Genomic DNA, 25,747 nt, shown 5'->3' with positions numbered 1-25,747 from the left:
TCTCTACATGCAAAATTGATGAACATTACTCACCACATGGTGCACTGTTTCTGGAACGCTGTCCTCGCCCTTCAGATCCACCCAGGTAGGAAAGTGCATCAGGCGCTCCTACATCACGTATAGAACATTTAACAAGCACATTGCTTCATCACTGAACTTGAGAGATTTACATGCAAGATAGACACCATGACCACACAAAGACGCTACTAGAGGCTTTAAGCCAAAAGACAAAATTGTACAATGTTAGCCAAATATTGCAATGACTTATTTTATAGTAAGGTATGTAAAGTGGCTCACCAACTTCTCATGAACGGTTGACATGTAAGATAGACATCACTACCACGCAGAGACACTAGTAGAGGCTTAGGAAGCCTTAGGGCCCAAGGACACTTGCATACTTCTAGCCAAGCAATGTAATGACTGATCTTACATAAAGTATAACAAGTGGCTCATCAACTTCTCAATCTTATCTCCCTCTACACCTGTTCGTTGAAGCTCATATTTGACTCAAACAACTCAGTGCAGTTTGCCAGTCATATCCAGTCATATCCACTACTGATTTCATTATCCCCCATGCTACAACACAGGTAGTTCTGAGAAGATCACTTGCTGCTGATTAGCATAATAGTAATAAAAATAACTTAACCTCCGCTAGTTTAGGCTATTAACAGTTCGTTGTGCAAACTTATGTGATGATATTGTATCAGTAAACCAAATGAATAAAAAAAATAAGCAAGACAACCCAATTCTCACTTCACATTTGCCTTTCTGTGCCTTTCCCATACTTTCAGTATGCCTCGTCCAAAGCTTCAGTTCAAATCCAAAATCCCAAAGATTGTACCACACCATAAGTACATGGTCATGTGACTTTGTAAACATGGTCATGTGCCCTCAGAATTATGCTCAAGCAGATATCAATGAAAGTCGGAGGGCTGGTGGACGTATCGTTGGCAATAACTTCGTAATTTGCACACGCAACACATCCACACTCACATACACATGCAAACACTACACACGCGCACCCACAGAAGCTCTGAGCAAGAGACAGCATAATACTCACGGCAAGTTTCTTGACTTCAAAAGAATGAAGGGTCGCCGAACACACCACCATCTGAGAGAAGGTAAAAAAAATGCTGGTCAGGCTCGTGGACAGAGGCTTCCTTGCAGGTTTTAGCTGACTGCAAGCCAAGCATAACTCTATCCCACAGAGGCGTTCAAGTAATCTCACAGACACGCTTCACCGAGCTGCCTTGCGTGCTGCCATGTTTAATCATGTGTGGACACTTCCACTGCTTGCCTCAGCCAGTTTCGGCTGCCTCTGTTTACGATGGCCGTAAACGGTGCTAGTCCAGTGCAGGAAGTTGCCGTTTTGGTGGCTGTCATCGACAGTGACCAGGTCAATGATGCAAATTTTCAGCCAAAGCTTCAGAGGACATGCAAATCTTGCATATGTCTTTCCAAGCTCATTACGGCCAGTCCAAATGGTGTGGCGACTGCCATATTGTGTGTGCAAGAACACAGGGCTAGAAACTGTGTTCCAACATGCAGTGGTGCATACTTTTCACCCCAGAATTAAATCAGGATCACTGTCCTTTGTTCTTCTTTTTATTCTTTATCTGACAATCACTTTGAAACCCCAGCTTGTCATGTCTTTGGTTCAGTGACTTTCGGTGCGATGCCATTTGACTGATCATTATCTATGCAATCACTCGCGAATGTATCCAGCTGCTTTAGGTTTGTTCATGCAGTGTTCTGGGCTTTTAACATACATGTTTTTAAGTTTTGTAGTAACTTGCAGAAAAAACTTAATATTGCTTGTCGCTTGTTTACACTGTGGCTTGTGACAAAACATTCAGCTTTGAACATTCGCATGTAAGCGATTTAAGGTACCCATTGGAAGGTATACTCAATAATGAGTGGACTAATATTTAATACATGAACAACTGAGTGGGTGGGGATGGACGTTAGCGGATACTAAAAGAAAAAAAACAGACGCATGTGTGTGTGTGTGCACGTGCGTGCGTGGTTTATATTATAAAATAAATATGTATCGATATATAAAGAGACTGCTGTGAGAATTCACTGTACTCTTGAAAAAGGTTGTTCCACCGACCAAGACTGTTGAGTAAATAAACCAAAGATAACTGCGAAGGTGTGCTTCTCATCTTTCTAAATATGCTTGGCCCATTGAAAAAGCTAGTTACTATATATCTGTAGATATATATACACGAGCATGAGTGAGCGCCCACTTATTCTGCATAGCTATCTGGCAACCATATTTTTTCTTAAATTTTGCCTTTGATAAAAAAGAATGATAACAATACTCCCAGTAGCACAATCTAGGCTTGAAGTATATGATGGTTCTTTGTTCCAGGTTTGTTGCGCTAAGATACAAGGTCAAAGGACATGTAGCAGGGCAGAAGTTCCAGTCAATCGGAGTGGGCAAAACATCATTCACGAGTGGTCACGAGTGGTACAGCCTTCGTCAAAAATAGACGAGTCATGCTCCACACTTTCACATTATGTGTTGTTTGGCTATGTGGTGCATTTCCTTTGGTGCTCAAGACACTCCAGACCACTCCATGGAGAGCATGAGCGTTCTTGTAATGTTCCAGGGTGTTGGAACTTGTGGCGCACCACAAGCCTGTAGACAGCCTGGCGGTCACAGGCAACATGACACGTATATACTTCTGACAAAAAAAGTGTACGTCTTTTATCAATGCTTCTTCACTGTCATCACAAAACACTGTGAGCTGACCAGTTTTTGACACAAAGATCTAAGTGACAATGCCGCAGCTGTCAGTCCACTAACCATGAAGCAGCCTTGCTCAAGTATGTACATACTGCACATTTAGCAGATTACTTTTAGCGCATTTATGTATACAGACATCGTTTAGGTTTGAACTATCAGGATGCAAACTGACTAGTAGGGCTGCCACCTAGAAGTATTCTCTGCACTGTAATCTTACAGCAAAGCTGCTAAAGAGAATTTTGCAGATGTTTTTGTGTGGAGGTAAAGGACAGTGAATAGTTAAAATGCATTCTGTTATTATTTTTTTAATATAGAACAGTTTCACCATCTTTTTCACAACTACAAATCTTGGAACCACATATCACACACTGGAAGCTTCAGAAAAGAAATTTCACAAACCAGTGCAAACATTAGGTTTACCTTGCTGTTGCAACTTTGATTACCCTTCCTTTCTTTCCTTTTCTCTCTATCACAAGTAATAAAACAAAACATGACGGCAGAATTGAAAGCCATCAAGCAAGGTTTGACACCCTAGCTGCACTGCTCCATGACGTGAGGCCCACCTGCAGACGCCTTCCTTCGGCTGTTATCTGGGGTATCTGCCGGTGGATCCGGTTGATCAAGTCATTGTTCCCTTGGTTCAGCAGGCCGTCCTGTAATAAAAAAAGCAAGCAAGACATGGACAAAACGTTAAGCATGGTGCAGGCACCAGATGGCGCTTTCACTTCGGGCTGATCCACATAACAGACAAAACTGCAGGTTTCAGTACAGGCAGTGCATCAAACGACTAGAATGTTTATTGCATCATCATCATCGTCAGCCTATGTATGTCCACTGCAGAATGCAGGCCTCTTTCAGCGAAATCGAATTACTCGTCTTGCACTAGCTGATTCCATGTTGTGAATTCAAATTTCCTAGCTTCCTCACACCATCTAATAGTACGCTGCTGCTCTCGATTGTGCTTCCGTTCCCATAGCACCTATTCTGTAGCCCCAATAGCCCACGGGTTATCTGCCCTACGTATTACATGGACTGCCCAGCTCCATTTTGTCATCTTAAAGTCAACTAGAATATCGGCTACCTCCATTTGCTGTCTAACTCGCACCATTACCTTCCCCCACTGGCACTTTACACCTGCCATTTTCCTTTCATCGCTCACTGCAGGGTGCTTACCTTCTCAAACTTAGCCTCCAGGTTTCTGCCCCATATGTTAGTACCAGTGAGATCCAATGATTGTATACTTGCCTTTTCAAGACTAGTGATAAGTTGCTAGTCATGACCTGGTAATGCCTGCCATATATGCTTCAGTAAACTTGTATTCTTCAGTAAATTTCCTTCTTGTAAGATTAAAAATGGTTTGAAGCACCTAACGCAGCTCAACTGAGGCTGAAGGCACGTGAAACGGGAAATCTCCATCCCTGGATTCTCTGTCACCTGCTTTTTGGTGAGCTTCCTATTGAGGGGTGTGAAAGGCCACACCCAACTTCTATAGAACCACATGGTACCACATTCTACATGGAGAGCTGTTCTGTAGCATGCTATATAAAGCCAGTCTAATGCTTGTCGTCACGTGATGTTTTTGCCACACAGGTGCATCTGGTATTTACATGGAGTGTGTTGAGCACGTCCAGGTCCTTTTGTGCGACAAGCACTCTCTAGGTTATAATTTTTGCAGTGTTTGAGCATAAGCTTACAAGGCAACAACCTTGAGTACCTTGCACTGCATACACACTAATGAGCCCTACGGGGTCAAAATTCATCCGGAGTCCTCCACTGCAGTAAGTCTCATGGTCAGATCACGATCTTGGCACTAAAACCCCAGAACTTAGTTAAAGCAACGTCTTTGTCAATGAAAACTTCGATGGTACTTGTACAAAGACCTCAACTTTCTTGTGCTAGCAGTAAACAACTAGACAGGCAAATGTAGGCATTTTCTACCAAATAATGTCCTGCTGCTTATATAAAAATCATCATCAGCCAAACAAATTTATCTGTTTGCCATAAGAACAGTTCCTTCTTTAATGAAGCAAGAAATAAAATTTTTCTGCTGAGAGAAAGATCCTTTGTGACGTTCTGAACACATATATATCAGAGTAAAAATGAGTGTTCACGTACCGCTTCATCAAGGACGAAGAACCGCACCTGAAACAAGCAACAGAATCAGTTACTTTTTGTTTACTTGTTTCCTTGGTTCTTTCTTTTTATTTGCAGATGCTGCCATTCCTGTACGCAGCATAGCAGGAATGCATACGTAGAGCTTCCTACATAAATCACCAGAGGAAATTGTGGCAGTAGTGTCTATGACAGCTGCAGGGATGGTGATTTAGTCAGCATGTGGATTTGCCTAAACTTCGTCCTTCTGCCTTCAAATATCTTTGCGACTTTGCAAATTAACCATTAACCAACAAGATATTGTGTTAAAAATGAAACAATTTACAATGTTTATGCATGTGCGCGGAAACTTATTGCCTTCACTCATTCAGTAAAATGGGGTTTCACCGAAATTTAGAAAAATTAAGTTTAGTAAAACAAGGCTACAAGGACATCTGAAGCCACAAGCCTAAAGATTACACAAATCCATTGAACTACGCTACAGTCCCACAATAGCTGAACAATTGAAGACCAGAATTCCATCACGTAATTTATGTGGGAAGATCTGTGCATGGACACACAAATAACTATAGTAGAGCAGATCATACAGTAAAAAAAAAAAAAAAGAAAGTTACCAGTTGGAAAATGGTAAGGTATTTATTTGGCAAACCTTCTGAATGACAGATTATGCAGTGAATTGCATGAGACATACCAGAGATAAGAGCAAAAACGAAAACTTGTCAAAAAAACCATCGGGCGATGATGACGAAGCTATTGACGAACTTCGTCGTGCACGTTTCCCCGAACATTACTTATTTTCGTAAAAGCTTGACGCATTGTTCATAACATCACAAAACGAGATCAAATTCTAAACTCTACTGACAATTCAGGAGAATGTGCAAGTATGTGGCTCTGAAACTGGCACAGTTTTTTTAGTAGCCATACCTGGGTAAGGCTAAGCTCCCCCGTGCTGATCAGGTCTTCAAGACGACCAGGCGTTCCGACCACGATGTCAACCTGAAACCAACCAGCATCAGATAAAGCAAGGAAATCAGTCCAACTGACATGACCAGCAAGAAATTAGACAAGATTAGAATCAAGCTATAGCCTCCTCAGACCCAATATAGTCTTAGTGACACATTTACATAACATTTACAGTGGTTCACATTGTCAACAAGGCTCTCACAAACTAGAAAATTTAGCTGTTAGATGAGATTACATGGACACATATGCACTACAGCCCTATCAAAATATATATATTCAGATATGATAAGAGAGCACGTTCTGTTTTTTATAAATGCATACATTATGCTCGAACATGACCTGTTGGTTTGTTACCTTTACTTTTCAATCTGGATTGCCACAGCATCTCATGACATTTGCAATGTACTACAACCATTCCTTTTTTGTCATCTGTGAGGATGCAGTAGTTCATCTTTCAATATACACATTTTTTTTAAAAGCAATGGAACATAACGACTAAGCGCTTGATATAAACTGTTACCTGCATCTAGCTTCAGGTTGCACCAGAATTTATATTTTCGTTTTTCTTCTGGCCTAATAACGAAAAAGATAAAAGTAGATGTATACGAGCATGAACAGCGGGCCTGAGGAGTATTGAAGGTGTAAAGCTTCCTACTCAAATTACTAGAGGGAACTCTGGCGCTGAACTCTGGCGCTAGTGCCTACGGGAGCTGCGGGTGCTGTGTTTCAGCCACCATGGGAATGTTGAGTAGTCTATGGATTTGCCTAAACTTCATCCTTCTGGCTTCAAATGGCTTGTTTTTACTTTGCAAGTTGATCACATTGAACAAAATACTGCATTATAAATGCAGTGATTCACAATGACTATCACTGTACGCAGAGTCCTACTGTTTAAAATTCATTCTTATGCATTCAAATGACCCATTGATCCATTGATGCATTGACCCATTGACGCATTCAAATTACTCAATGACCCAAATTGATCACATTCAACAAAATATTGCACTATAAATGCAGCGATTATGTGATTATGCATGTATGCAGAGTCAGGCTGCCTGAACTTCATTCTTCTGGATTCAAGTGGCTTTTCTGAATTCTTAAGTTGATCAGATTCAACAAAATACATATTGTGTTATAGATGCAGCATTTCTCAATGATTGCACGTGTTTGTAAGAGTCATACAATACCTTCATGGATTTAAGAAAACATGACTGCTTGAAAATGTAGGCCAATAGAGGCAGATAAGGCGTATTGAATAATGTCACACGAACGTCTGACGCCACAATCACAAAGGTTAGAAACCACACACAAACCATCATTTCTGTGGTAGGTAGACAATTGTAGTGCCAGAATTCCCTCTAGTAAATTTTATAGTAAAATCCAAGATAGGAAAAGGTCTTGACTGGCAGGATGCCAATGTCATACCCCATTCCTCAGCGTTTCGATCTGCTCCTTTGCAGCGACACCTCCAATGACAAGCAGCTCCCTGCGTCATCAAGGTCAGACCAATGATGTGATTGACCATTTGAAGGGAGCGACAATAAAAAGAGGCAATAAACCAATTCAGATCGGTAAAACTTTGTTTCAACATGCCGGTTTCATTAATGTCGAAATAAGAGGTTCATTACTAGAAGCAAAAACAAAGGCCAAAGCTTCCGTTCTTTAATTCCGTGCCTGGATTGCGGCAGCAATATGCTGACGTGAGCTCACAGGTTTCAATGAGCGAGATGAATTAGAGAAACCAAAGGGCTTAGTTTGTTTATTTATTAAAGCGGTAGCTTTCTTTAGATATTTCGGCCAGTTTGTATGGTTTGACAATATGGCACAGTAAACAGTGCACATACCCAGTGACACAAGTTGTATAAAAGGTTGGGCCACTAGGTGCGTGCTGGCTGCTCTACTACCGAGCATACAATATGGGTTGCTGGGTATGCACCCAAAAGGCACTTTCCTGTTTGTGCACATCGCTTTCCTAAGCATGCGTATTCTGTTTTGCCTAAGCAGCCCTCCTGCTTACAGTTTCACACACCATCCACATCCATAGGTCTTCAACACAATGGTAAGTCTTGCTAATCGAGCCTGGTACATCTGACTCCATTCAGCTGCTCCTCATAACAGCACTTGTCTATGTCGTCTGCTTGTTAGACGGACAGCAAGGTAGTCTGCATCATTGCAGACTTCGATGCTGTCTCCTGCAAGCTGCCTTCTTTGCCATCTACGTCAGGGTTGAAAGAGGACTAAAGATGGCGGCTGTTCAGCGAAGACGGCAGTGTAGTTGTCTATGCATTGATTGGAACACACCCTAAGTTATATCTGAAAACGAGCTAGGCTGAGTGTAGAAGCTAACGAGGGTTCAAGAGAAGGAACTTCGAGACAGTGTCACCCCTTGCCTTATGTCTTCAGAATGAAGTGATAAAGAATTCCATCTCTTCCAAAAAAAGAACTTGGCTTGCTAAATGAAAACAGGATCAACACAATGAAGAAGTAAACAAGAACGAGAGTGAATGAATTCTTTACCTGATGACAGGATCCTTCAGGTGCTTCTTAAAGCTTGTGATGCACTTCAGCGTCTGCTCGGCAAGCTCTCGAGAGGGCTAAATAAAATGTCAGAACAGGGCAACATACTGCTTTGAAAAAGAAGGATAAAAGCACAACAACAGTAATTAAAAAGCAGCACACAGTATCCTTGAGGGCAGAAATATTGCAAAAGCTCTCACCTCAATGATTATTGCTTGGGGCGCATTCTTGACACTCTTGGGAGCACCAACAGACGCTCCTGAAGTCGGACATGGGAGTGCAAAATGAGGACTTTTCATGCCTTAAGCACACAATCCTTCACCATAATGAAATCGCACTTCACACAGTAATTTAACAAATGGAGAGCAATCACCGGCAAAGAAATAGAAAGTAACACTGTAGCTGTTTCTCTAATACAGTATTACAAAAACATACTATATTCTGTAACAGATACCGTAATACCATATGCTGTATTACAGAAATGAAATTGGCATGATTTATTTGGTTTGAGTGGTTTGTGGGGTTTAATGTCCCAAAGCAATCCTGGGGCTATGGATTAAGGGCTCCAGATTAATTTTGACTACGTGACCATCACCATGTGACCATCACCGCAAATATGCACAATCACTACACGTGGCTGCCACCAGGAACAACCACCATCAACACAATGTGATAATATACTGTATTTATTCGATTACAAGGTTGTCACAGTCATAAGGCAAGAATGCCCAGTTGGGGCACCCAAGAAAAAGAACTTGAGTATGCACACTTATATATAGCAACATAGAGTAGCTGATGGATTATTCAGATTCAGCGGGAATTGCTCGAAATGTAAAATAACTGGAAGCCTCCAGAATAATTGGATCATCGGTGTGGGTAATAAATGAATTTTGGCTTGAAGCCACATCCTAAGCGAAACTCACACTGCTGTGAAGTCACACCTCAAGAACACTTCACAGCTGCGCAAATTTCGCATATGGTGTGGCTTTAAGGCCCCAAGTAATGTTTGTGCTGCTGTGAAATCATAGCTCAAGAAGAAAGTCGCATAAAATTCAACTTTTTTTGATTATCAGAGTGAGTTGTTTGAGTGAAAAATATGGTACTGCCTCACCTGTCAAGGCTTATTATTAGTTGTTAGGATTTTCACTGCAATGTAAAATCTGGATCGCCAGAAATGTGGCGCTGCTGTTGCCATATTGAAATAGTAACCGAATCTGTCAGCCTAGCATATAGGAAGGAGAATACCAATTATCGGAAAAAAAACCTCGCCTTATATTCGAATAAATACCATATGTACGAATGTCTTTCCAGTTCACCCCCATTTAAATGCTGCCGCTACAGCTAGTAATCGGAACCATGACCTTAAGCGCAACAGGACGATGCTATAACCACTAAGCCATCAAAGCGGCACAAAAAGGTACGTCACAATTGTCTAGATACATGAAAATCTGACATGTCGTCATCAAATCAATGGCTTATATTTCATCGCAAGGCATAGCAATGCATGCAAGACCTCGTACTACACTGGGGCCATATTCTGAAACGATCCACTTCGGCGAAAGTTCACCGTCAGGCACACACCGATTGGCTGGTTGAGCAAAATCGGATGACGTAGCTGACTGTCACCGAAGTGGATCATTTCAGAATTGCCCTTGCATTACGTATCAGCAATTGCAGATGCACACCGTGATAAGAAAGGAATACAGCACAGAGAAAAATGTTACCTCACGTTCGCCTTGAGTACACTCGTGCCATTTCTCATGTGCCTGTGGGCTGTGTCTGTGTCTTTTTTTATTTCTGTCCTTGTCTTAGCATGCTCTCAAGTTCCTTATAGTAGACGGCTTTTTTTTTTTTTTGTAAACATAAAATTTTAAAAGATTGCCTGTGGCTGTAGCACAATTCTAACCCTTGAGCTGGATTGCTTGAATAGATGAGCACTACTTACATGAGAAATCAAATTGCATAACTGATTACTTAACAAAATTTCACTAATCAAGTTATTACCTGAGCCCTTTACAACATACAGTGCAATTTATGAACAGTAGGCGGTGAGTTTGCAAGGCATATTCATTTGTAACGAATTCTGAGGATGACACCAATTTCAAGACATGAACAGTCAAATTTGCAGCAAAATGTACTGTTCCACTTACAAAACAAATCCCTTTTTATGCATTGCAAGACCATAATAATGCAACAGTGCATTTTGTCACACACTATGGGAGTGAATGTCTCAAAATGGTCCCATTCTCAGAATTCTTCCCAGGTGAATCGTCTTACGAACTCATCGGCTAGAATTAATCAATTGCAATATGTGCCATGAGGTAATTAGTTTAATTTTGTGAAATTATGTTAATTACTGGATTATATGTTTCAATTTCTTGTGCAAATAATGCCTGCCTCTTCCAGTAATCCAGCTGAAGGAATAATTGTGCAATCTGCCAAAAACAATTATTTAAAATTATCTTCAGTCTTAAAAAGACTTTAAAAAAGACAGCCAGTATAATTTTATATTTTCACCTCTCTGTGACACTTTGCTGAGGACGACGCACCCTACTGCTTCAGTCTTGTCGTCCAGTCTTTGGAAGTAATGTCCAGTGGAGATAATGCCTGTCACACAATGCTATCTGACGACCTGCTTGCGCGGGTCATTTCTAATCAATGTTTCCAAGCAGCTTCCCGCTCCCTTTCTTCACCTTTTGCTTCACGCCTTCAAACACATTACCTTAACTGATGACCTGTTCCCAATGGCACCAGTGGGCATCATCTGGGCCATTTTGGAGTAATCTACATTATGGTTATAGTGACTTAAAGGGGGCCCTTCAAAAAAGGTGAGGTAGAATTTGCAAAGGCAACAGGAGCATGAAGGCACCTCATCGTTTTAGGGTTTCCACTAAGCAATGTAAAACGGTGCAACTGTCAACTTTCGCTGAAAACGTTCTACGGCAACTGCGCTGTTTGTACTGAACTAGAAGACACCGTGGAGGAATTTCTTCATGAGCATTGCGCACGAGTTGACCTGGTAATGACAGATTCGACTCATTGCTAAGGCAGTTGAATTCACTTGTAAGCATGCAGCAGCCAACTTATCACCGGAAGGGTTGTTAATGGTTTCTGATCAGACCACGGCAGAACAACAACTGTGTTGCCATTTTTCGCTCGTTTTGAAGGGCAAGTCCACATATACCAAACTACTGAAATAAGGACCACTTTTTGAATAACTATAAAGTTTGTTACAAAAGAGTTTGGCTGAAGTAGAACGCGATGAGTGAAGCAGAGCGTGTGAGGCCGCTGACCTGTGACTGTGGACTCGGCGACGCACTCTTTTGGTGCAGACGAAACTGCCACGTAGCCATCCTGGTAAAAGAGGTGGATAGAAAAAAGAAAGAGCAAAATCAGGAGAGTGAACAGGTAGTCTTCCCCAGCTGTGAGAGCCACCAAAACGCCTCCACACTTACAAGCGGCATATACTTGAAAGGTGTGGCACCAAAGTTGAACTCCATTTCGGCATTCTGAAAACAAAGACAGAAAACAGGGAGGAAACAAGCCATGCATACACCACTTAACATACGGCGTGCCTAAAATGCAAATTTACTTTTCTTGGTGAACTGATTTCACAATGATTTTCGCTACGCTCCCCCGCTGCTTCAACGCATGCCGGCAGTCGTTCTCAGCAGACTGAGAGGCAACTATGGTAAGATGTGTCTCATGTTTGTGACATTTGATATTTTATGTTATTTATGCAAATGATCTGCAGCACCTAACGAAAGGCAAACCATCTTAGCCCTCTAGATCAAAAGGCAGGAAGGCGAGAATAAAGATTACACAATAGGTGTGGGGCCGAGGAGATGCACCCCCCTCACCCCCCTGCAACTTCCTTTTAAATTCACTGGAACAAACCACAATGGCATTGTCTTTGGCATACCCCTCAATGTCACCTTGCACCCAAGTACATACCACAGCAAAAAAAAAAAAAAAAAGTGCGCAGCTTGCCCTAGTAGTGCAAGGCTGGAGTTAACAGCGGAGCTTGTGATCACCTAGCTTTTACATGGCTTGCCTACCTAAGTTGTTTGTAGGTTTTGTGAGGTTATGCTAGGTTTTTCTAAGTTGTTGGTAGGCTTGGCTAAATTGTTTCTAGGTATTGCAAGGTTATGCTAGGTTTTGCTAAGTCGTTGTCTCGGTGGGCTTGACGCTGGAAGTTTTCGAGCAGCCACAGACCAGGATCGCTTTCTTGGCGACATCGAGTGTTCAGGCGTCAACTCTCGCATTCCCTGGACTGAAACTCGGGATCCTCGACTCGGTGTCGCCTCTTCTCAGCCGCAGCTCCGGCGCGGTGTTCCAGATCAGCTTGACAGTGACGCATCGCTTCTCGCTTGGCAGTACGACGCTCTTCCTGGTACGCCGCTTCTTCGGGCGTCCGGACTTTCTCTGGTCTTCCCATGGCAGCAGCACATACGCACGAAGCAGAGGAGGTGAAAGGTGTGTCGCCACGCCAGCTGTTCCGAGGCATGTGACGTCACAGCTCCATCTTACACACATGAAGTGCGAGAAGGCTATGTGGTTCGGTGCTCTCGCAGGTGGTTGCTAGGCAACGCGAGGCGGCGCACAGCTGGGTTGAGTTTTCTGGTAACGCTCCACGGTGGAGCAAAAGCTTAAACAGCTCCGCTGTTAAAAAGTGGAGAGGACTACTTTTCTCACCCTAGAAGCATCATGGCTACTGCACATATGCTCTGAATGCGATCAAATCATTGATCCATCAATATAAAAAAGAAGCTAAGGTGAAAGTCAAGTCAAGGGTCATTTTTTGTAACGATCCATTTCATTTTTCAAACTTTTCTTACTGTCTGCTGCACCAAGTGGCCAACCAGAGCAATATTGACATCCAAGCCAATGGCAATAGGGCAGAAAGAATTTTCTAAAAATTTAACTGAATCATTACAAACTACTGACCCAAGCTTTAATCACTGCGGTTGTAAGCTAAATTGAGGAGGTTATAAGTTCCATGACTGGATGTTGCGCTATGAGCGATGCCACAGCAAAATGCCTTGGGCTATTGATCATATGAGGCGGTCAAGAAAAGGTCAATATTCCATGTGCACATTCCTGTGCACATTTTGGTTTCAGCCAGTAAAATTGCGGCCACAACAACTGGGAGTTAAACCCTTGCTAGCAGGCTAATAAATAATGTTCCATGCTTAAGTGACATACCTTGAGGACAACAGATGGAAATATGGGGCACCGCTTCAGGTTTTGTGGTATCTGGAAAGCTTCCTCAAAGACGGTACCTGCATGACGATTCAGATCATGTTAATTACGTAATTCAAATTAAGTCCAGCTTCTTTGAACCTAAATGGCTGAAACAAAATAAAGCATCTCGTAGCTCAAGCAGAATAGTCTTGTGGCCATTCCCTTTTCTTGCTTTTACTGTTCTTATACTGTTATTATTATTCTCAGCAGCAACAGTGTTCGAAGCATAACAGTAGTGCTAACAATAATAATGGTGGTCGTTATGATATGAAGAAGAGAATACAAAAAACATGGATAGGTAAACGACACCGGAGGAATTAAAGCTTGCACTCAAACTTTACAAACACAAAAAATAATGCGTTAGCACTAAAATAAGCGTTACACGTGGATGCAAAAAGTTTTAAAGATGAATATTTCTTTCACTGCTCCTGATTACAATGTGTGTTGTAGCGTACAAAAATACAGATGCTAAGCCCAAGGAGATGAAGTGGCTAGAATAGATGCCAGTGGTCATCATAACTTGGCTACATTCTTGACTAGATTTCTCATCACTGGCCAAAGTTGTCCAATGTTTGGCTGCTATTGGAAACTTCGTGGCTGCTATTCAGTACCTGGAACCTGGCATCCACGACTGAAAGAGCAAGCAAAAAGCCCAAATTAAAAAAAAAAAAAAAAATACTACAAGCTCCAACTGTAGGCAAGCGCAGGAAGACAGTGTGCACGAAGCCACCAGCCATGTTGGCTTGCCCTCGCATGCCCACTCTTGCATTCCCTCGCACACTTGGCAGATGACGTTCAACATAGGGTGTGTTCCAATTCTGGCCAACATCAGAGACAGTATACATGGACAGCTAAGAAGACAGCTTCAAGCCCAGCTAATGAAACCCTTCTGAAACCGTCTGGAAGACGTCTGCGCGACGTGATGCCCTCTTGCATTGACAAGAACAAGCAACGAAAAGCACATATCACAGCTTTACTTAGTTAAAACATTGATGTGCAAACCTACGAAAAAACACAACGTTGCTTACATTAAGCACACAGGAAAACACGACTACATTTTCCTGTAAGCAGACAACCTTGCTGTTGAGCTTTCAAGCCTTCGGCTCAGATGACGTCTCGTTTGGACAGCAAAGTAGCCTGCATCATTTTTTACTTCCATACTGACTTCTCGAAGCTATCCATTTTGCTGGCTTTGTCAGAATTGGAATCAATGAGACTTAAAGGGGCACTAAAGGCAAATATTAAGCCAAGCTAGATTGAAAGATTGTGCTTCTGCAATAACGAATTCTTCATTCGTCATAAAAACAGAGCTTTTGCTAGCGAGAAAATGACGAAAATTGAAAATTGGAGTAGTGTCACTTGTTGTCGACTATGATACCTTTTACGTGTAGCGTCAGCACCTCCGATTCACTGAGAGTGGCCGCGACCCGCCACTGCAAACGGCATCGCTATTCTCAGTTTACAACGGCCAAGGCGGCAACGTATGGCAATTGACCACCCTGCCGGCTCCGGGCAGTAGAGGCTCAAGTGACCGTAACATCGTAACCTGAACCTAAGCAGAGCCACAGAGTGATTCAAGCAAACTGAGCACCTATACCCATTAAGCAGTACACTTTGTATATAGAGCTAAATGAAGTCTACAAAACACATTACAATGGCATAGAGGGCCGTCATCACGTGGAGGTGACGTCAAGTCCTCCGCATTGGAGTGGGCAGTTCAAATTGAGAAGCAGTAGCAGGACCTTCTACCACAATATCCTAGGCAAAGAAATGTTATACTGGCATGCAGAAATTGATTGACTTCTAGATCTTAGCTCGACTTAACACCTTCCTTTGGTGTCCCTTTTAAGATGGCCGTTGTTCCCTTGGCTGCCAATTCAGCCACCTGTGGTGTACGTGCATAGTCGTGAAGGTTGCCACGGGCAGCCACAACGGGGTTAGGGGAAGAGACTCTTCTTGATCCCAAGCCTGGCCTTGAGGCAGCGCGACATGTGACTTCCAAGACCGGGTAGTGTGGGAAGACCACATGCATCAAGCCTACATCTTTCTCAACTCATTCTCACACCAGCAGTGAGCGTCTTCCTTTTCCTCACACTTTGAACTTTATATGGGACAACAAAGTGGCAGCGGCAACGGCAGTGAAAATACGGCACGAGTATTTCTACAATTACCATCGGAATAATAAAATGCAAGTTTATTCTCTACACGTACCATTCTTGGAAAACTTGATGCTCCCGTTGTCCAGGTCGAGGTAGCACCCAATCACGTCATGCATTCCAAAAGGCTGCACAGGAGATGAAAACCACACACACAAACAATGTTTTTGTTTTTCAGCTGCAAGTTGAGCACTCTTCTCGCCAAACGAAAGCCACAACTTCCTAACTCTGAATAGCCGGCCAGTAGAGGCAATAGAATGAGACCTCAAATTCACTTATATGCTCAAAGGTTTCATGACAAGTACAAAAAAATGTTACAAAGGCATTGTTGAGCCTCCCAAAGCATGCCTAGAAATGTACCATACATTCCTGCACCACAAATTCAAGACATTTAACCTGTCCAAACAAAACCCACTTTTATCTATTGACAGATTTCTTTTGCGCACTCTTCACATTATTAAGGTGCCATTCAGAGCAGATGACAGAAGACCAGAGCTAAGTTTCATCATTTTCACAAGTGTACGATTAGTACAGTATAGTTAAACGTTGATATAACGAACTTCAATACAACGAGATTCTCAATATAACAAAGTATCTAACTTTTTCATAACCTCTTATTCATAGAACACCAAGTATTTAGAACCTCAATTTAAGGAAGTGTGTTTGTACGCAATTGAAAATTGCGTACGTAAAGCCCGTGCACGAGCCATATTGAAGAAAGTTAGAGATGATAGAGACTCCGCGGTCTTTGTCGATGCGCCGCAGTACGGGAACAGGAGAGTGTTCACGTTGTCGGTTGTAGACGGGCGGGGGTGCTTCACTCCTCGGCCTCGGTCAGAGCGGCCACCGCGGGTATAGCAGAGCAAATTGCGGTTGCGCTGGCCTTGTGTGACCCAGAGCGTTCCTACATTTACACCGACTCGAGAGACCCAATCAGAGCTTTCGAGTCGGGTAACCTCGCACGAGAAGCGGCCCCTATTTTAGAGAAAAGGGCTTGCCCCGGTTTTCATTATATCATGTGGTTCCCCGCACACATGCGGACGAACGTTCTCGAGGGCTTCCCAAACCTCAACGAGCTTGCCCACAACCGTGCGCGAGAACTCGCGTGCCGCGACGGTCTGGAGGCTCCGGAGGGGCAGGAAGGGACTCAGCAGAACGATCCACTCCTCACATTTAATGAAATTACTAAACATTACCAACTTGGTCGGAGAATTTATCCTCTGCCTCACCCGAACCTCAGTAGAGGTCAGTCAGCTACACTTAGAACGCTGCAGACGGGATCTTTCCCGTTGCGGGGATTCCTCAGTAGGATGTACTCGGATGTGGACCCTATTTGTCCCGACTGCACTGAAACCTTTTGCTCAATGGCTCACGTGCTCTGGCGATGTCCCGCGTTGCCTAACGACTTCCTCTCCAGCGAAGTCAAATGGGAGGAGGCCATCAGAAGCACGGTACTCCGAAAGCAAGCCCAGGCTATCCAGAGGGCCCAGGAAAGAGCGGAGCGTCACGGCGTTCTGTCCTTTACGTGGGCGCGGCCAGCGGCTACAATGGCCTCCCGTTAGGAGGTCCTGACAGTAGCTCCTCAGGATTAAATAAAGTTCGTTGTCTGTCTGTCTGTCTGTCTGTCTGTCTGCCACAAAGGAATGCCAAGACAACAAATGGAAACTTCCGTGGATGCAGATGGCCAGATGATTAATTACAGGCGGATGCCCGCAAACGCAAAATCGCATGTGGCGCTATAAGTGCAACCACCAAAGTGGAGCCACATCGTGTTCTGTATAAAGTCCAAGTGCGATAGGGGTCCTATCGCGCCACACGCACTTTGCGCTTTAGGTGCCAGTGAAAGTGTGTGACGGTGAGGCAGGAAAGACGGTGGCTTCTCGAGTGCCACCTTCCTGTGCGATCAAGCGCGTGCGAGAGGGGTGGGAGAAGGGAAAGTTAGCACACATCTCGGCCACGGCTGCGCATGGCTGTAAACACGGCTGAGTGCATATGAATCCGTGCACCCTGCTTTAGAGGCAACCTGCCTTGTGTGTAAAGAGTGGGTGCTCCAAGATGTGGCATCATGTAAGCTGTCTTACCGCGCATTTAGTATTGGAGGTTGTGTAATCTTGAGTGTCGGTGACCCGTTGGAGTGAGAGGCAGATGAAGCATTCGCTCCCAGCTGCCGGTGCTTTTCATGATGGCGTCGTCTCAGTGCGGGCAGCACTATCAGCTGCGGGAGTGGAGTGCATGCGAAAGCGTGGCTGACTTCACTTAATTCATACCACCGATGTGAAGACATCGTGATGTGCATGGCATGAAACTATCATTCGTCGCCGACTGCCGAATTCATCCAAAATGATTTGTTTTCTCATTCAAATTTGCTTTTTTTTACTGCCCAATAATTCGGAAAATTCTGCGGACCCTTTCTGTGCAAGAAAAATTGTTTAACGACTGTACTTATTTGCATAAAAGGTCGAATTTCAATACAACAAAATTTCGATATAACGAAGCAAATTGTCAATTTTACCTACTTCATTATACTGAGATTTAACTGTACACTGAAACGTGACGGCTGTGCAATTTAACCCAGCAATAAATGACAACCTCTCTGGAGCTTGGGTTTGTACTAATAACAGTGTGGAAATGTTCTTGCAGAAATGTGAGGGTTGTTTAGCACACTTATTTGATGAGCTTATCCGCCAATACGCAAGCCTTGACAAGTTGGCCGCAGAAGTCATGTCCAGCAACAAAAAGTCCACTGCAAAAATGAAAACCCGGTCCGACGCAGTCACTCACCTCCCCGTACGAGTCGAACTGCTTTCCGAAGGACTTTTTTCCAGTGCCGCCAAATCCAAAGCCTTGTTTGTCGGTTCCTGAGTGAAGAAGTGAAATTACAATAATGTAATGGTTTGGAAGGTAGCTCTAATTGCCGAGACTTTAGTGAACATCAGCCTGCGCTATGTCTAATACACATAAACTAAAGAAAAAGACACCGAACAACTTTTTAAAACGAAGGGAACCTCTCCTCACCAAGATCAAGAGATGCAGCCTGCGTAGACCACCCCACACGGCAGAGGCCTTCATCAGTGACCTTGGCTTCGTAATAGTACTTTCCTGGAGTGCAGACAATCAATCAATCAATCAATCAATCAATCAATCAATCAATCAATCAATCAATCAATCAATCAATCAATCAATCAATCCCTGCTGTATGCAAGTATAACAATCACATGTACGCACATAATGGCACAAAAGCACTAATAACGTGCAAGAAATCCAATATCCAGGTCCTGTATCTATATGCAGAAGTGAAATATATGTAGAAGCCAGACTTGTACACGTTACAGAAAAAAAAAAGTAACTGATTACAATTACAATTACTTGACTTGCACGCAGAGTATCCGGATATGATTCCGGCTGGAACGTAGGAACATTTCTTTTTCTTTTACACTAGACGATAGCTGCTATGGACACTGGTGGACATCGCCACCAAAAACGGCTATAGGCCTCGTGCCCTGCTGTTTCGAATTGGACATTCAGCGCCACTGTGGCAAGTGCTGGTGAAAAAACCTGTGTTCCCTGCTTGTCGCCACGCAGAGGTGAGAACGGTCGCTAGCAATGCGAACATGTGTTTGCAGTGAAAGGAAGATTTTACTTCTGTCTACTGTTGCGTGCATAGATGTCTCAATGGCTTTAGATACATTGCCCGGAAGCTGGCGAAAGTGGAATTTCATCAGTTTCTCTAGAAATGGTATGAGGCAGACTTCATTTAATTTGTTATGTACAAGTCTGGTAGAAGTTACAGGCATGATAATAAAAATTTTAAAAAAGAAACAGCTTTACAATTTCAACCTGCGGAACCTGTAGAAGTCGAGGGAACCTGTGGGATTAAAAGATTACAGCCAATAACTTGCAATCACAAGAACAAAAGCAAGCTTGCCATTAAAATTATGGGGTTTTGCATGCTGAAACCATCATCTGATTATGAGGCACGCCGTGGTGGGGGACTTTGGATTAATTTGGACCACCTGGGGTTCTTTAACGTGCATCTAAGTCGAAGTACACAGGTGTTTTCTGCATTTCGCCCCCATCGACATGCAGCTGCCGTGGCCAGGATAAGATCCCGCGACCTCGTGCTTAGCAGCCCATTACCATAACCACTAAGCAACCACTGTGGGTTGATGCTTGCCATGACTCAATGCTTTAACATATATCTATACATAATAAGGCACAGGACTGATGCAGGCAGTAAGGAATTGAATATTACTCATGACACAAGACCAGAAAAATTTTCACCAAAGGGTATTTATCAAGGAACGGCACAGCCTACCTCTGTACTGGACTCCCTTGGTGCAACGGCATCCATGCCAGCCTTTCTGGTCCCGGCTCTGAGTCGTCAGACCATCAGGGCTCACGGCTACAAGGGATGCACATAGCTTGAAAACTCTGTCTACATAAATCGCTGCGCTTACTCAAGAGAGCATTTAGCATAAAGTTATAAACGCAAGAAATAAGAGAATGCGATGAAAGTGTGAAAAAAAAGAAGGGGGGAAGCGGCAAGATAAAAAAAAAAAAGGCACCAGAACTTAACAAATTCGTAACTTTACAACAAAAACAGGTATTGCAGTTCTGTAAACTGCATCTGTTGGAGCATTTAAAGCTGTCAAATTTGATATATAAATTTACAGCTCACATTAATTTGTGACAATGTTGACGAGAGTTTTGCAAAAGCCTTACTCACAAATTAGTGGTATGTTTCAGGTCAGTGTATAATGCATCAACTTTGTACGCTTTAGGTATATTGCTAGGTGCATTTGACAGAATTGTGATATTATTTTTCATTGCTGAGCTAGAGTTGTAAACTTGATACCTGCATTTTTTTAATTAGCAGTTTTCAAGGATTTTCCTAAAAAAATTATGGCACAAACTGAAAATCCAGTTTCTAGAGTTATAAGATTTTGCTTCTTTTATTTTAATTAAACCATTCTGACAAATATTAGTACAGTGGTTGCCGAGAAACACTATCTCTCCATTCCTATATATTCAATCGGAACTTCAGAGCTAAAGCTTCCTCTTAATGCTCAAACTCGGCTCCCGAGGAGATCATTGCTCTGCGCAGTGCATGAAAACCAACATTGAAATAGTAAAGATCTTTCTTACCGAGCGCCGATCCCCGGTCGAAGAAACTCATGGCCCATTTTGTGGCTGGAGGAAAGTGAAAACCAAAAGGAACTATCAGCAGGCCATTAAAATGCCACACGAAAAGGAATGCTCAAAGTGCAAACAAATTTTTCACCACTGTCACACTGCCGACCCATCTCTCACGAGAAGAGACTGATACCAGCCCCACCACAAAGACTTGCATAAAACAAAGAATTTCTTAAGGACCTGCTTCTAAGTAAAAAATTTGTCACACACACAGGTCATCCAAGTTTTGAATCTGCATCAATAAGCAACTAAATGTAATTTAGTACTAAATCAAACTAAGGGGATTACTTACTCTTCCAAAAGTGTGTTTGCACTTCCTAAGCAGAGAAATGTTGCTTAAGGGGGCACTTGAACACTATTCCCATCTCAAGTTACTTGCAGCAGTTGGAAGCTGCAGGACTCATTGCAGGTCAAATGCCCCTCGAGATGTGTTCATCTGTGTTGCGTCGCCTGATCACAGCCACAGTAAGTCGTGGTATGTGACATCATGTGCAAAGGTCCTGACATGTCGCGTATGGCTGTAACGTATCATGTTCAAAGTGTTCCAAGCAAACATAAAGCCCTTTAATCCTGCCAATAATGAGACAATTGCGCCCGGAACTGTATTCTGCTGTATTAAGATATTACCACAGCAAACCTAGTACCTTTGGCAGTGCTGCAAACGACTTCAAGTTAACTTAGTCTGCTAATTTTTCTGTTTTATGACTGGATTTGCATTTATTCGGGAAAATAAGACGGATTACTAGGGGAGTTAATGAAGGTCATAATATCATCCATGATCCACAAGCTACGATGTCAATGTGACATCACATATTTCAAAGTATTCCTGCATGTACGGGCCTGTTCATATGAAGAAAAAGAAAAGTTCTCAAAGTCTGTCAAGTTGAGTGTTTGGTTTCTCTAGAAGGGAATGCAGATCGGGTTCACCAGTAAGCTATAAGCTAGTCTAGAAAAGACATTGCCAAAATATCATGATGTCACGAGGAGCTGGCACAGGAACTTAATTTGCATCTTTTTTGGTTTACCAAGGCTCTGCACAGGCTAAGACTCACATTTCTGGTATTCCAGGCTACATTATGGTATATGTAATGGTAAATAAGATTGCCTTGCCAAATGTGTGGAACAAAGTTCTTTTGCTTTCTTATTTCACCTTGATTAATCAGTTTTAGTTTGAGGTAATGTTCCATAACCTAAACATGTGAAAAGTTTAGGTTCAACAGAACTTGGTTTAATATTATTCAAGTTTGACCACATAAACAGCCACATCAAGTTGCAAACATACACAACGCTGAGTACGGTTTAGCTGGAACAAAAGTGCAGACTCAACTTTGCATGCTGCTAACAGCCAAGCACCCTGCATGCTCTAGATCCGTAGATTCAAGTGGCCGCTCGATGTTTCAATGATGCAGGCCACAGGAATGGAGTTGTCTACTTATGTGCCCAAAAATAGCATACAATGTGCCTTCTAGTTTGGTGCCAATTGGAGTGGTCTGCTAAAAGCATAGATGATTGACTGTGCTATTTATTTAAAACAAAAATTGGAACAGCGCACTAGTTGATGCTTTAGTCTGTGGGGTGTTTCAATTTTTGTGCTAGAGATAGTGCAGTAAGTCATCTACGATGAACAACCAACTTGTACCGGTTTCAGCACTAATGCTAAAACTGCCTCATGCTAAGAGACATGATTTGGGTACTTGTAACCCCCCTCCCCTTCCCTGATTTGTCTTACAAAAACGCTTATTTACTGTAGTTGATGACAGGCTAACCAGTTCCCCACCCACAAGCACAACATTTCGGCCAGAGATACCAACAAAGTTGTTGTGCCAATGAATGACTGACAGCACACACTACAAGTGCATGCAGATTTTTTTTTTTTTTTTACTGGACACCCAGCAAAATGAATGAAGATGCTCAAACCACATTTTTTTCTTCTTTGTACCTTCCTGACACGAGCATCCAGCCTGCACAGTTATGGCATGAATTTTAATATTTAATTATTATGATTATTACACTTAGTACACTTGCAGTTCAATATTTGGAGGCGTTCTGCATTTTTGTTTAAATTTTTTGTCTTTTTTCTCTCACACGAGTGCACACTCGTGCCAACACAGGACATTTTCGTTGCTGAACGTTCGGCAGTATGTATGCCACCGAAAGATCTTATTACAGCAAACGCAGGAAAACTCACAGGCACTGGCCGGTTTGTCTGCGCTGCCCTTCTTGCCTCGGCCAAGCTCGTCGTCTTTCAGTGTCTCCCACACTATTTGCAGGATCGGCAAACAGAAGGCACCCGTCTTTCCACTACCTGTTTCAGCAGCCTGCACGACAAAATGTCACGAAGCCTATCACTTGCATACTCACACCGGACATGCCTCGTTAGTGACTAGTTACCAGTCATTCTCCTTATTCCGTGCAGACTGGAGCAGCAATTGCGCAACTAGGCAGAGACTACACTGCGTACGGTGGCTAGTGATAAATATTAACACAAAAGATTGGTGAAACTGTGGTATGCGGTGCTGCAGCTGACATGATGATACTGCCGAGAAGTGTAGGAATGAGGTGACCATGAAACCATCAATTACTGTCCAAAACCATGCAATTCGTTTTACCCTTTCCAGTTACCCCTGTACTTGTGAATGTGAATTCTACGAAACTCCACCTCGACTTCCCTGACCTTCCTTGCAGTAGGATGAAAGGGTGCACGTTTTGTTCTATTTCGCAAGATCTGCCACACGAACTGTGATCTCAAGAAGGTGTTGTTCTGGGAGCCCTACTACGCCTAACTTTGTGTCAACCCCAAAATCAACGTCCATGTCCCAAGCTCTCATACAAAGGATTGAAAATCGGGCGAGTTGGAACCTATCTATTCCTGGGCAGCGCACACATAAACGAAACACAAGAAGACAGGACAAACGTTTGAGTGTACACTGCCCAAGAATAAACTGTCATAGAAACCTTCGTTCAAACTCCTTCATGCCAAGGTCAGCATCCAGCAGGAACTACCTCCATTGCCAGCAATACCGATTCAACCGTGACACCTACTGAATGTTCCTATATCTACTTGTTCCAGTAACATCCCACGTGGCATTTATTTATAATGTGTAATTTACACATTACAGTGGGGGAGGAGGCATTACATAACAAAGTGAAACAAACTAGAGCACTACGTATTAAACACTTTGTACAACATAGACAAACAAAAAACGAACAAATGTAATAATCTAATACATTAAAATAGTAATGCACATTTCCAACAAAAAAGAAAAATCAGAGATGTGCCTAAAAGCTCTTGTAAAGCAAAAGTGGCATCACGCAACAATACACGGACACTATTCAAATATACAGTGATTTCTACAATACATTACAAGAAAAACGTCAACCGCAGTCGAAGTCAGAAATAAGGAAAACTTAACTCACTTAAATAGCAGTAGCAGAAGCTTCTTTGTCAACTATGCTAACTGTAGCAGGCAGCCACTCAGAAATGGTCTTGGGGGAAAAAAAGTACTTTTGAAATGGTCTGTTCTGCAATTACATTTCCTCACCTTGAGCTCGTGATCTATTCATCTGGATACATGATGTGGCTGGGATATGTACTTTTTGCAGTCAATTCCAGTCTGGGCATGAAATAGGTTATGAAAAAGCTCTTAAGTGTAAAGTCTGTCTTCTTTTTTTCTACGAGCTTCCATCCTAATGTTTGCTTTGCAGCAGTAATACTAATGTTTCTTGTGTAACTATCTATTACATACGCGCTTCTCTGCTCTGGACTCTCTCAATTTTTTTTCCCAGCCATTGCCCCAACGGTGGGTTCCATACACGTGCACCCACACTCTAACAATGGCCTGACGTGGCTTTTGCACAGATCACAGCCTTGCTGAGGGAATAGCTTCGCGTTTCAATGCAAAAAAATCCAAAACCTAACACTTCGCATTGTTTTGTTGTAATGAAATTGACATGCCTGTGCTAATTCGTAGATGGTGTAAGAAATATGTTTAGGTAACTATGTTAGGAAAAAGTTTGCAGTGGAGAGTTACTTACTTTATATGTTGTTGCTGGCACATCCTTCTTTCTTGTGAACGTTTTTTTGTGAGTTTATTTGCATACGCGATTCCATACACCAGTTTTCTATTTTAGCTAAATCATTTTGTAAAATAATGGTATCAATATCACTCGTAATTTCTCCATATATTGTTAGATCACTAGCAAACATTCTCATGGAAGAAGTGACGGTGTCCAGAAGGTTATCTATAAATAACAAAAAATGCAACGAGCCTAATACCGAGCCCTGAGGGACACCGGATGTTACGGCAACAACATCAGATTTTGCACCAATATCACAACATACTGGGACAGCAAGGAAGGGTATTCCTGAATCCATGCGATTACTTGTTCGCTGAAACGTAACTTGTGAGTAAGTAATTTGCGATCTACGACGTCAAACGCTTTTCTAAAATAATAACATTTAAAGAACACAGACACAACACAAGAACCCCTGGTCAATACTTGCCCCATTGAGGGACACCGGATGTTACGGCAACAACATCAGATTTCGCACCAATATCACAACATACTGGGACAGCAAGGAAGGGTATTCCTGAATCCATGTGATTACTTGTTCGCTGAAACGTAACTTGTGTATAAGTAATTTGCGATCTACGACGTCAAACGCTTTTCTAAAATAATAAAATTTAAAGAACAGAGACACAACACAAGAACCCCTGTTCAATACTTGCCCCATACTGCACGTGCATTTACATGCTCACACGTATGAGCGGCCTAACACGTAGAAATTGGACAGCATCATAATGACATG

At 42.6% G+C, this 25,747-nt stretch overlaps 1 protein-coding gene across 1 annotated transcript in view; it reads right to left on the bottom strand.

Annotated features, from left to right (window-relative positions):
• Ddx1 (ATP-dependent RNA helicase Ddx1) overlaps nucleotides 1-25,747 on the bottom strand; it is a 43,568-nt gene that overhangs the window by 16,836 nt on the left and 985 nt on the right. Inside the window, exons 4-20 of the mRNA XM_050175488.3 lie at nucleotides 23,126-23,255; nucleotides 20,890-20,934; nucleotides 20,060-20,146; nucleotides 18,760-18,843; nucleotides 18,526-18,602; nucleotides 15,800-15,872; nucleotides 13,550-13,626; nucleotides 11,800-11,853; nucleotides 11,638-11,698; nucleotides 8,545-8,603; nucleotides 8,345-8,421; nucleotides 7,253-7,313; nucleotides 5,789-5,860; nucleotides 4,868-4,894; nucleotides 3,316-3,405; nucleotides 1,061-1,111; nucleotides 34-108 (exon numbers count right to left, since the gene is read on the bottom strand). Coding sequence (XP_050031445.1) covers nucleotides 34-108; nucleotides 1,061-1,111; nucleotides 3,316-3,405; nucleotides 4,868-4,894; nucleotides 5,789-5,860; nucleotides 7,253-7,313; nucleotides 8,345-8,421; nucleotides 8,545-8,603; nucleotides 11,638-11,698; nucleotides 11,800-11,853; nucleotides 13,550-13,626; nucleotides 15,800-15,872; nucleotides 18,526-18,602; nucleotides 18,760-18,843; nucleotides 20,060-20,146; nucleotides 20,890-20,934; nucleotides 23,126-23,255 — 1,200 coding nt within the window. The remainder of the gene's footprint in view (nucleotides 1-33; nucleotides 109-1,060; nucleotides 1,112-3,315; nucleotides 3,406-4,867; nucleotides 4,895-5,788; nucleotides 5,861-7,252; nucleotides 7,314-8,344; nucleotides 8,422-8,544; nucleotides 8,604-11,637; nucleotides 11,699-11,799; nucleotides 11,854-13,549; nucleotides 13,627-15,799; nucleotides 15,873-18,525; nucleotides 18,603-18,759; nucleotides 18,844-20,059; nucleotides 20,147-20,889; nucleotides 20,935-23,125; nucleotides 23,256-25,747) is intronic.

This window comes from Dermacentor andersoni, chromosome 9, assembly GCF_023375885.2.
Source record: "Dermacentor andersoni chromosome 9, qqDerAnde1_hic_scaffold, whole genome shotgun sequence".
Lineage (NCBI taxonomy): Eukaryota > Metazoa > Arthropoda > Arachnida > Ixodida > Ixodidae > Dermacentor > Dermacentor andersoni.
The sequence above is the reverse complement of the archived record's forward strand: the minus strand, read 5'-3'. Positions and strand labels throughout refer to the sequence as shown.